At 33.1% G+C, this 12,575-nt stretch overlaps 1 protein-coding gene across 2 annotated transcripts in view; it reads right to left on the reverse strand.

Annotated features, from left to right (window-relative positions):
• LOC136822511 (uncharacterized) overlaps positions 1 to 12,575 on the reverse strand; it is a 57,257-nt gene that overhangs the window by 40,635 nt on the left and 4,047 nt on the right. Inside the window, exon 2 of one of the 2 annotated variants that reach the window (XM_067078780.1) lies at positions 1,227 to 2,807. The exons of the other annotated variant lie outside the window; for it this stretch is intronic. Coding sequence (XP_066934881.1) covers positions 1,651 to 2,712 — 1,062 coding nt within the window. The 5' untranslated portion in view covers positions 2,713 to 2,807 and the 3' untranslated portion in view covers positions 1,227 to 1,650. Of the gene's footprint in view, positions 1 to 1,226; positions 2,808 to 12,575 lie in introns of those variants that run through there. 2 annotated transcript variants of the gene reach the window in all.

A 12,575-nucleotide genomic window follows, 5' to 3' on the forward strand; every position in this document is an offset into this window, starting at 1 on the left:
AAAAATTTGCAGTACTGTAAATAACAATTCAAATTTTCTATCAATTCAGTGGATGTCAAAAAGTGTGTCAAAATCTAGCTAAAAGCATAACACGCACTGCACACAGAGCTTTCTTTAATAGAGTGCTCATTTCAATAGGAAAACAATGGTTGTTCTCTTGGGAGAAGTGCCTTCTAGAGGTAGTTGGTTATCTATTATTTTTACATCGTTGATTTAACGTATCTTCATGGCATATTTTGGCCAAATTTCCAAGCATGTGCTTATAAAAAAGCTGAAAAACAGAATTTCCAAACAATGAAAAGTAGACCTGTAGAAATTCATCCAAGCAAAAAGTACACTGTATTTTAGCGGAATATGACAATTTTTAAGCTCTTCTCAGGCCAATAAAATTTTTTTTATCAATATGCTTATAAATAAATTTAGAATTTGGCCCAGTTCTTATAAAAAACATTTTAGCAACTCAAAATTTCAAACCTAAACCCTGATCTTTCGTACAGGTAGAATTTCAATAGCAAAAAACATCCAGGCAGAAAATGAGTGATTTTATGTAAAAACATTGATCTATGCTTATAAAATAGTGATTCTTATAGCTAAAAAGTCATTTTCTGAGCAAAAAAGTCTCTTCCCTATGATGGTGCTCTGTTTTTATGCAAAAAATCAGAAACATTCAATGATTCAAACTTGAGCAAATCTCCAAAAACCTCATTTCTAGGCATATTTTAGCTCAAATTGACCCAAATTTTTGTTTTCGAAAATCGGGCTCCGTCACATTCGAGGGTTTACCATTTTGATTCTTTGTGCAAAATATCAGAAAAATTGAAAGGCCCAATCTGGAGAAAAGTTCGAACAAACAAACGAACTCTAGCACAACCCCCCCCTCCCCGAATTGGATTGCGGCCTTTTTACAACAACCTTATTCTCGCTAAATTTGACCTTTCTAAGGCTTCTTTTAAGCTAGTTGAGCTTATTTAAAGCAAAAATTTACGGATACGAAAAAAGTCAAAATCTTTCCAATCTCACCCCCTCCCAAACTGAAAACTCGTGGCTGTAGTGTCAAAATTCGTTAGCCCTCTACGGAATTAGTTTTAAAATTTCCATAGATATAAAGTCTCTTAAAGTCTTATAGACAAATAAGGTTTGATTCGCTACGATCGATTTTGCTAAAATTCGTTTTCTGCTAATATTTCACCACTAACGAACAAAAAAATAAAAAGAGCTTCAGAAAGTTTAAATTAAATAATATTAACTAGCAATTCACAAATTTCACGTAATCACACATTTTCGCTGTGACCTTTTTATGACCATGTAATCAATAACGAAAACATTGGTTTCGATTCTTGTTCTCGAGAACCGATCTTTAGAAACACCCTCTTGGCCAGGTGAAAGACGTAACTCCTTACAATGTACTTTGTACTGCTTACGAAAAGCTTTCAACACGTTGTCAAGTTGGAGATGATAATAATCTTTGGTAATTGTATATTCCACAATGTTTTTCTCTGTAGAATTTAAACGAATTTGACGAATTCTAATCAAGACAAATTCTCTTAATTCGTATTTTACATTTGGCGATATTCCGCATTCTTCTACGGTTTTGAAATTTTCATGAATATTAGAATAAGTTCCAAATCGAAAAATATCTGAAGGAGACTCTCAACCAGTTGATGAAACAGCAGAACTCTTATCGTCAAGCTGTTTCTGGATATTTTCTAATTTCCAGCCGTAATGATTTTCAAGAATTTTCATTTTAACCTCTGCAATTGTGTCTGAATAAGAGACATGTACGACCGTCATCATACAACTTCCAAATCCTAAATGGTAGACCGCAGTTTCGATTTCGAATGGTTTCTTATTAATGACAACGTTAAAACAAATCACTCCTCCTTCCAAACGTTCTTTTTGTGAGAAAAGATCGAATATTTTGGTCGAATCGTTTTCAATCTCTTGATGTTGGTAAAGTATACTTTGTTGATGGAGAGGAATATTATGTGTTTTATGAACATAATTTTTAATGTCTTTGATTGATCCCATTTCTCTTGGGTTCAACTCTTCTTCTTTTGTTAAGAATCTCAATTTGAGTGATTTCAGATGTTTGATTCCATATTGAAGACAAATATTTTCCAGTTTTTTGTTTTCTTGGAAGTAGGCGACAACATATATTAAGATACTTTCAGTTTCAGTGTCATTTTGTTTGAAAACTGACTGATTTGCATATTGAAAAATTTCTTTCTCATTCGAAATCAGCATCAGGTTTTTAGTAGGTAATCCTGTAATGGACTCGATATGGTCATAAATTTCGGCTATATTTTGATCAGTGTAAAATGAAGTAACCATTTTGTTAGTCCCAAAAGCGAGAACGATCAATCTCCATAAAACTCTGAGTTGGTTATTTGAGTTCATTCGTTCCACTAATTCTAGATTTTTCTTGCATCTACTCAAGCAAAAATAAAGTTTGATTTCATTCTTTTCATTGTTTGAAGAAAGTAATGTCGAATATCGAGTTGTGTCATCCAGTGGAAATTTTGGGCAAATCTCATCGAACAAAAGTATCAGCTCCTCAAATGTATTAATGGAGCTCCTCAAAGCGTATAAATATACTGCTCTACGTATACACGAAATGGTATCTCCTAACTTAAAATCAAAAAATGCTTGATAAAATGGAGGTCCATAAGTCTGAAAACAGTAATACAACGAAACTTTCACTTTGGTAGACATCTTTTTCTTCTTCTTGAAAAAAGTGCGTCCTTTTAGCCAGCAAATTGAACTAATAAATAATAATTGCTGCTTCAGTGTTGTTGGAAACCCAGCCGCTATAAGAAGAAGATTTCGTGTGTTAAATTAATGTTGATAGCTTTTCTCTGCTAGCTACTTCTCATACAACGAAACGACAATTTCCTTGAATTTCATGGAAAAAAGGGATTTATGAAACGATTATTAATTAATTGCCGAAACTCTGTAGTTCATCATTTATGTAATACGTCATACATGAATGTCGTTTGACGGTGCTAAGCATTAGAAAGATGATTTTCTAATCACTTTAAAGGTTTTATTTTTACATAAGTGTTTCCGTTTCATATCAAACACGTATTTCATATCAATATCAGGACAGTGTCTTGCTATTGTTATAGTATGCTGATATAAGCAAAAAAAATATTTTTCTTTTCCTCTTTCTGACCAATCTTGTTCCACATCCGTGTCAATCCAATGTGAAAAGCTTGTTAATTAAAATTGATGAGTAAGCAAATGATATCACTCTTATTTAAAAACAAAACTTTTAATTTAATATTTGATTTGATCTTTGAAGTGAAATTAAGACGGGACTGTTGCTGGTGATGTACAGGAAAATTTCCTTACTTAAACATTTCCATTACGTCCTAATAAAAGTCTCAAAATTATGTGGACACTATATCTTTTTAACACACACATTTATTTATGCTGTATCTATATAATAATAACCGTACGTGTCTGAAGCCTTTCGCTGCAGCGTTTTGATTTTCGCTAGCGGTTTTAGCTTGCCGTACATATTTTTCCGGGGACTATGTTTTACTTTTTCTAACTATTCTCATTAATTAAAATTGTTTTAATTTATACACCCTGATTAGTGTCCATGAATAACTTGGAAAAGAACAATACATAGTGAATCGATAGTATTCCACTCAGCCTAACTTTTGAGTGATATTTATATTTTAAGAAGTTCTAAGTTAATCATTTTACTGAATTATTTTGTGCTCACTTATTCCGCCAACATTGGCTTTGATGGCTCCTAAAGAATCATAGCGCATGAACATGATACGTCGAGGAATCATTTGATGCCGTCGTTCTGTATAAGATTCCCATTTCCGCACTAAGATTCTTGTCACTTTTCTAGAATCTTCCCCACTATTTTTCCTGGGATAACCAGCATGAGATTTGAAAGGGTTTGTTCCTAAAGGTACGGAAAATGTTGTGTTTACTCACGAAACTGCCTAATTTTCCGAAGCTTATTTTTCAACTATGCGAAGTCCTGTTCTTATTCCGCTAGAAAAGTGGCAAAGGAATCTTAGTACAGATATGAGAATCTCAAACAAAACGACGGTATTTGATCGCATCCAGTAGCGTGTTGGCAGGGCCCCCCCCAGCAGAGGTTTTTCAAACAGTCGAAATAAAAAAGGGTGCAAAAAGACGCCTCTAATTACTAATTCCGGCGCCCCTTTGCTCTTTTGCACCTTATATATGGCAGTTTTCGGACAAAAGGAGAGAAAATACCCAACATTTTCGTGTTCGCTTCGCTATTTACTTTGCCTCCCCAGTTTGCCTGAATTTTAGTCGACCCACCACACTACTGATCGCGTCATACAAGTAGCAAGGTCACTTTCGTTTACACCGTCCACTATCTTCCCTTGTGGAATGGACACACTGTTATCGTTATAGTCCGCCCTAGGAACACCTTGCTATTAGCATTGTATTACTGGCTGAATGAACACGCACACGATGATTAGGTCTTGAATCTGTACATAATTTCACTTTTACCTAGAAATTTACTTTTGGTTTTTGAGGAAATTCCCAAACTTAATGAAATTTGATACTTCTTTCGCACATTTTGTCACTCATCTTTTAAAAAAAGCTGAATATGCATTATAGCAATAAATCTTTTTTCGATTTTAATTATTCACCAAAAAAGTTCCTAAAAAAATCATATTTTTCTACTCTTCCTTTACGAGAAGAGATCGAAAGTATAAATTTTAACTTTACATTATATAACATGATCGCCTCTTTATAACAGCGTAATCTACAACAAACACGTCCAAGTCGATTGATTCAATCATCCAACAATGTTTAGGATTTTTAGTCACGCCCGTTTGATCTGGCAGGAGATGGAGCTCCCAACGATAAACTCCGTACTGTCTCTTAAAATCTTTTAAAGTTTGATAAAGCAAGAGATGATCTTTAGGTATCGTATAGTGCACAACACCTACATCTGATTGAGTAGAATCTAAACGAATTCTAATCAACAGGCTTTCTTTCATCTGATATTCATGATCTGGTAAGAATCTGCATTCTTCTACAGTCTGACAGTCCAAATAAGTGATGTTTTTCTTCTGAAATTGAAAAAACTCAGAAGGAAATTCTCTACCAGTTGATGAAACAGCGGAGTTTGTATCCTCAAGTTGTCTTTGGATGTTTTCAATCTTCCAAGGGTAATATTGCCGGAGTATTCTCATTTTAGCCTCTCCTATTGTGTCTGAATCACAAATCTCTACCAAATGGTCCGAAACACCTGTACGCCCTTGGTGATGAAACATGACTGTAATTTCAAATGGCTTTTTCCTAATGACGAGGTGAAAACACAAATCTCCATCCAAAACTCCATTTTGTAACAAAAGATCAAATATCTTGGTCGAATCGTTTTCAATCTCTTGATGTTGGAAAAGTATACTTTGTTGATGGAGAGGAATATCATGTGTTTTATGAACATAATTTTTAATGTCTTTGATTGATCCCATTTCTCTTGGGTTCAACTCTTCTTCTTTTGTTAAGAATCTCAACTTAAGTGATTTCAGATGTTTGATTCCATATTTGAGACAAATATTTTCCAGTTTTTCGTTTTCTTGGAAACAAGCGAAAACATCTAGGAACACATGTTCATGAAAAACTGACTCGTTTGTATATTGAAAAGGTGTTTTATCATCAAAAAGTAATATCAGGTTATCAGCCGGTAAGCCTGTAATGGACTCTAAATAGTCATAGATTTCAGCGATATTGCGATCATTAGTATATGTTGTCGTAATTATCTGGCCACTTCCAAAAGCTATAACAGTAAGTCTCCATAAGGATGTGATATGATCTGTCGAGAAAACTGTTTTTCTTATTTTCAAAATCAACATAGACTCTTTACATTTTCGTAAACCAAAATAAAGTTTTAATTTATTCGTCCTTGGAATTGAGTCAATTCCAGATTCTGATGTAACAAGAGTTGAAAGTCGAGTTTCTCCAAGAAGAGGTGTTGTAAAATTAACGTTATCAAATAAAAGTACCATGGCCATGGGGTAACCATATACCAGTCCTCTCCATGCAATCTTTTGATTTACATATGCAATAGTATCATTCAACTCAAAATCATTCGATTCAAAAAATGGACCTTGGTCAATATGTAGACAGTGGTATATTGAAACTTTCACTTTGATAGACATTGTTGTGTTTCTTCTTGATTAAAATTTCTTTGATGGTTCAGAGTTTTGTTGAATAGTTGGTTAACCAGTCGCTAATATTGTGCTATGTAATTCTCTCCAGTAATAGTATTGCCCCTATATATTTTAAAGATTCACATTTTCTTCGAAATTCTTACAATGGAAAGTGATGTAACAGCATTTTTAAAATAGCCTACTAATGATTAACGTTATATGGATCTAATTATATATTTATGTTTAATTAAAATGCTGCTCTAATCACTTTCGATAACCATGACAATGAAAAGAAGGTCATTATTTATGAACATTTCAAGTCAATAATGACATGTATAAATGAAGTCAAAATCATCATGGTGAAAACAAAAATGTTAAATAAAAAATTGCGTTTGTCGTTAGGTCTGGGAGAAAATTGACACAACAAGCTAGTCTACAAGAATCAAAAAACTTCTTTAATCTGTTAATTAAACAAGAAAAAATATGTCCTTGCCACAACGAGTCCAAATTCTAGTTTATCATGGTTTTCGTTCGGATAGACGTCCAGCTTTCCGTTCAAATGATGTTTTTGATGTCTTTGTATTGAGTGATACAATTTTAGATGTACGTGACAAAGTTGCAACATATCTTAATATACCAAAAGATTTAATACTTTTATTTGACACAGATGACATTGCAAAACCACTTAATTACGATACACTTCTTTCGACGTTTGCCACTTCGGATAACTCTGACACCAACTTGAATCTTGAGCCAAGTAAAATCAAACTTTATTTTGGATTGAGAAGATGCAAGAGATCTCTGGAGATTGTAGAACGAAGAAAAGCAGTGCACCCTACAGATCTTATAACTATTTTATGGAGATTAAACATTAAAGGGTTTGGAGCAGATAAGATGATAACTACAGTTTATACCAACTTTAATGCTGCAGAAATCTATGAATATGTTGAGGCTTTTACAGGACTCCCAAAAGATTACCAAATATTAATATCAAATGATAAAAAAATCATTCGATATACAAGTGAATCTGTTTTCAAAGGGAAGGGAATAATTCAGGATAGTATTTTGTTACATGTTGTTGCCTACTTCAAAGAAAACGAAAAAATTGATGAAATCTGTCTCGAATATGGAATCAAACATCTGAAATCACTCAAATTGAGATTCTTAACAAATGAAGAAGAGTTGAATGCAAGAGAAATAGAATCTATCCAAGACATTAAAAATTATGTTCATAAAACACATAACATCCCTCCCCGTCAACAAAGTATACTTTTCCAACATCAAGAGATTAAAAACGATTCGACCAAAATATTCGATCTTTTCTCACAAAATGAAAATTTCAAAGGAGAGATGCACTTAAATGCTGTGATTGAAAAAAAGACATTTAATATTGAAGTGGTTGTGCATTTTTGGGCTAACCATTCTGAAACGCACTTTATCGAGATCTGCGATTCCGACAATATTATTGGAGATGAAAATCCTAAGAAGATATTACTCGTGGGGATTGGAGGATATCACAAAACGACTCAATAGCACTAGCTTCAAACATTTAAGAATAGAAAGTAAAATAGTTACGGATATTTTCAATCTAAAAAAAGATAATACCATCTTTCAAGATAAGAAAACTGTAGAGGAGTGTAATATTTTACCGAATTCAACTGGAAATGTTATGTTAGAGACCATATTGGTCAGAATTTGTTTAGATTCTAAAGAAATGATAGTTGAGTATTCGATTCCCAAGCATCATTATTATAGACACCTCTATGAAACTTTGAAAAGCTTTATGGAGGAATATGGAGTGCATAACAAAGAGCTTCACCTCATCTCCGGTCAACTTGGTGTATTTAAAGATCCAGTGCATTGTTGGAAGATTCAAAAACTGGATGGTGATGTCTGCGTTATAGAATATGTTGTTGTGAAAAAAGCGAAAGAAACTTGTCATATTTTGTGATTACCTTTTTTTTGTAATTCAACGTCAAAAATACAGAGTGTCTCAAGAAAAAAAATGTGTTAAGGTTAAAATCTTCATGTTGAGTTTAAAATCTTCCTATTTTGCATGAAGTTGAAGTCGAAGATTTTCTCTGTACACGTGCTTTTGGGAAGAGTCTTTGGACAGTATTTCTTGTTTATTTCGTATGGCACTGTGAGGCACCATTTATTTTTCTATAGCCAAATTTTTTATGGTAATTTCTTTCAATTGCTTTCATTGTATTGCATACACGACGGAAGCTTTGTAAATCTGGTACGGCGAATGAGGAAATTTAAGCGATTTTACCAACGAAGAGGAAAATATTGGAATTTATTGTGAAAATCATGCACGGCGGCCACCGCTCCTGCCGTACCCGGTGCGTTGTGCTTGTTGCATTGTGACACCATTGTGTGTTTTATAGCCTGAAAATGCATTTCGTGTTTTAGCTTAAACAATAATTTATTAAACGATAATTAAACGATTCCTAACGTCCCAAAATTTTTTGCTTGAAACCATCCATAACATTTTATATTTGGAAGGAGAAAGTCCAACTTTAATTTTATAATGAGACATTTGGTTTGAAAATGATAATCAAATTCTCAAAAATCATGCGAAATCATGAAATTGGGCTTTATTGAGAATCACCACAATGCATTGTGCACCCTGACTACACGTTTTTTTTAATAAGAAAATGTAAAAATTTTTGAAGCCTTCGGATGTTCCTTAACTGTGTGAGTTTGAAGCCTAGATTTTCTTAACATTTTCTTATTGTTACCATTTTGTAAGCATTTTTCTAAGAAATAGGGTGTTTTAGAGTACGCAAAACCTGAAAATACTCTTAACTTACTTGTTCTTAATATTTTGGCCATCGAAGTCTTATCTTTTTATATAGTTTGTTCTCATAAAAAGAACATGTAGACAGAATCTCTCAAAATCTCAGTGACATCACTAATTCTGGTGCAAACTGCAATAAAAATTAGCAAAAGAGAAATTCCCGGGGCAATTCTATGAATCAGCACTCTAGAGTTGTGCTAAGAAGAAAACCAAGAGAAAGGAACGCCTGAATAAGATAAAAGCTTTGTGTGCCTAGTGTCATACACGTTTTTTTATAAGAACATCCAAAATTTTTGAAGCCTTCGGATGTTCTTAGCTTTTTGGGTTTTAAGCCTAAAAAAGTTCTTAACATGTTCTTATTTTCACCATTTTTTGAGCAATTTTGCCCATTTTTCTAAGAAACCGGCTGTTTTAGAGTCGGCGAAACCTTAAAATGTTCTTAACTTGTTCTTAACATTTCGGCCATCGAATCCTTATGTTCTTATATAGTTTGTTCTTATTAAAAAAAAACGTGTATAGTTTTGGTTTCATTTCCTTGTAAAAGGGACGCTTTTCTCATCACGAAAGTAATGTAAACTGATTAGAAATTCATTATAGCTAAGAAAAATGTCTTATTTGATCATATAATATCATGCAATAGCGAATGAAAAAATTTGATAAACTATTTGAATAAATTTTACAACTATTAAAAAAACATCGTCAGTACTTCATCTCTCATTTATAAATATTCTCTTTTTGACTAGATGAAAGACAGTATGTGAACACGATGTCTAGCATAGTGAAAGTTTCAATTTATCATTGTTTTCAGACCGATCAAGCTCCGTTTTTTGAATCGACTGATTTTAGGCTGAGCGATAGAATATCATTTGTATGTGTAACTCTATCATGTACAAGCACATTTCTGTCCATACCAACAGATTTAATACTTTTATTCAATGGTAAGGATTTTACAACTCCTCTTCTTGGAAGTACACTTCTCTCAACACTGGCGACTGGTGACGACGATTCAATATCCGAGCAAACCGAAATTAAACTTTATGTTGGGTTGAGAAGATGTAGACAATCACTGGAGATTGTCCAGGAAAGAAAACAAGTAGACTCTACGTACACAATCAAAACTTTATGGAGATTAACAGTTAAAGCTTTTGGAACAGGTCAAATAATTACAACAGGCTACACTGATCGCAATATGGCTGAAATTCACGACTATATCGAGTCATTTACAGGATTGCCTGCTAAAAGCCTGATATTATCAACAGAAAAAGGAATTTTACGAACTGATGAAAGTGAAATAATGCAAGTGTATGTTGTTGCCTACTTCAAAGAAAATGAAAAACTGGAAAATATTTGTCTCAAATATGGAATCAATCACTTGAAATCGCTCAAATTGAGATTCTTAACGAAAGAAGAAGAGTTGAATCCAAGAGAAATAGAATCTATCCAAGACATTAAAAATTATGTTCATAAAACACATAATATACTTTATCGTCAACAAAGTATACTTTTCCAACATCAAGAGATTGAAAACGATTCGACCAAAATATTCGATCTTTTCTCACAAAATACAAGCTTCGAAAGAGAGATGCATTTCCATGTTGTGATTGTCAAGCAAACATTCACGATCGAGGTTGATACAGATTTTCGGCGGAATCACTCTAGAAAGTATTTGATTGAAATATCTGGTTCAGATACCATAGCCGAGGTTAAGATGAAAATACTAGAGAAACATTATCCAGAGAGGTTAGCATATATTCAGAAACAACTGTGCGATCCGAACTCCATTCTTTCATCGACAAGTAGAAAGGTTCCAACAGATTGCTTTGTTCTTCGACGATTTAACGACGTTTTCGAAGACTCAAAAACAGTAGAGGAATGTAAAATTTCACTGAATATAAAAAATTACAAAATTGATGAAACGATCTTGGTTCGAATTCGTATGGACCTTCTTCAAAAAGGGGACGAAATAATAGAGTATCCAGTTTATAAATTTCTTTTTGATACTAACAGTAATGAGGCCTTGAAAACTTTTTTGTCCACGTTTTGTTCACTAGAAAGAATAAGCAGTCAGGAGCTTCATGTAATGCCAAACCAAAGAGGAGTAGTCAGAGATGCTCAACATCCATGGAGAATACAATATATCAACGACGAAGTATGTATTTTAGACTATTTCATTGTAAAAAGACAATTAACTTGCACTATTTTGTGAGAAAAAAATCCGTACAAATTAAGTCACTATGTTAATTCTTAGGAGCTTTTCATTGAATATGATACTATTTAGAAGATATTATACACGTTTTTAATAAGAAAAAACTATATAAGAACATAATGCTTCGATGGCAAAAATGTTAAGAACAAGTTAAGAACATTTTAAGGCTTTGCAGCCTCTAAAATACCCAATTTCTTATGAAAATGGGCAAAATAAGAACATTTTTAAGGCTTAAAACTCAAAACGTTAAGAACATCTGAAGGCTTCAAAAGTTTAGCAAGTTCTTATAAAAAAACGTGTACGTTTTAATTGACGTGTGCGTGATAAAATGCAAAGATTAATATATTCTAAATACTCCTCTCGGGACAAAATTTAACCATTTTTGACAAATATGTGCTCCATCTAAAAAATATATATGAAATCTCTTTGAAAAGTAAATGGTTTTAAAGCGCCTTCAGTGAGAGCAGTACTTTTAAGCTACAAATTACCCAACATACTACCCTTTGAAAAATTTTGTCCGAATACCTCCGGGACGAAAGGGACACTCACCATCAGTAATTTGAATCAGCACCACCCCCTCAGATCCGCCACTGCCATTAATAATTTATTTTTTAGGAAATCTTTATTATAAGAAAAATGACTTGCAACCAATATCACCCCCCGTAGCTACATCATCTATTGATATAACCATGGAGGTAATAAAAATTAGATGGAGTAACAACTTTTCTGTAATAGCCAAAGAAGTCATAAAACTCTTTAGAAATTTCTTTCAAATCGGCCTCCTTTGACTGCTAATCATTGATAGAAAAAATCAGTCAAGATATAGACTAGTAAACTAGTAGGTTATTACTTATAACCTTATAACAAAACTGTCAATGAAATAATGTAAACACTAATTAAATATTCAGCGCGCGTGAGAGAAAAGGAAAATAACCGACTAGAAGCTACTTCCAACGCCTTTTTTTCTTCACCTAAAATCGTAAGGAGAGACATACAGATTTCTGTATGTCTGACCCGTGCGTAATTCCATTTATTTTTCTTTCTGTTTATTGTGTTTTTGGAAATACTCATTTATTTATATGTTCCCATGTTTAATGTTACTATGAAATATCATTTAGTCAAAAAAGTTGGATGGATTCTCAAAAACCTAAAAAAAGTTGTAAAATTAAACAACGTTTTTTGAGGGAAGTAGCTTCTAGTCGTTGAAATTCAGAAAAGACACGCAACCTCACCTCTTCGATTCTTTTTTTTTTTGGAGCTTGATTTTTTTGTATATGGGTCTGTTTTCAACGACTAGTTTACTAGTCTAGTCAAGATATAGATTATAAGAATTAAAGTAAAGTTCTGTCCAACGAAACCTATATGAATTCATGTATAAAACATGAAATTTGGTCAATTTGTACCAAAA

Source organism: Clytia hemisphaerica, unplaced genomic scaffold (genome assembly GCF_902728285.1).
Source record: "Clytia hemisphaerica strain Z4C2 unplaced genomic scaffold, Clytia hemisphaerica genome assembly, whole genome shotgun sequence".
Taxonomy (NCBI): Eukaryota; Metazoa; Cnidaria; class Hydrozoa; order Leptothecata; family Clytiidae; genus Clytia; species Clytia hemisphaerica.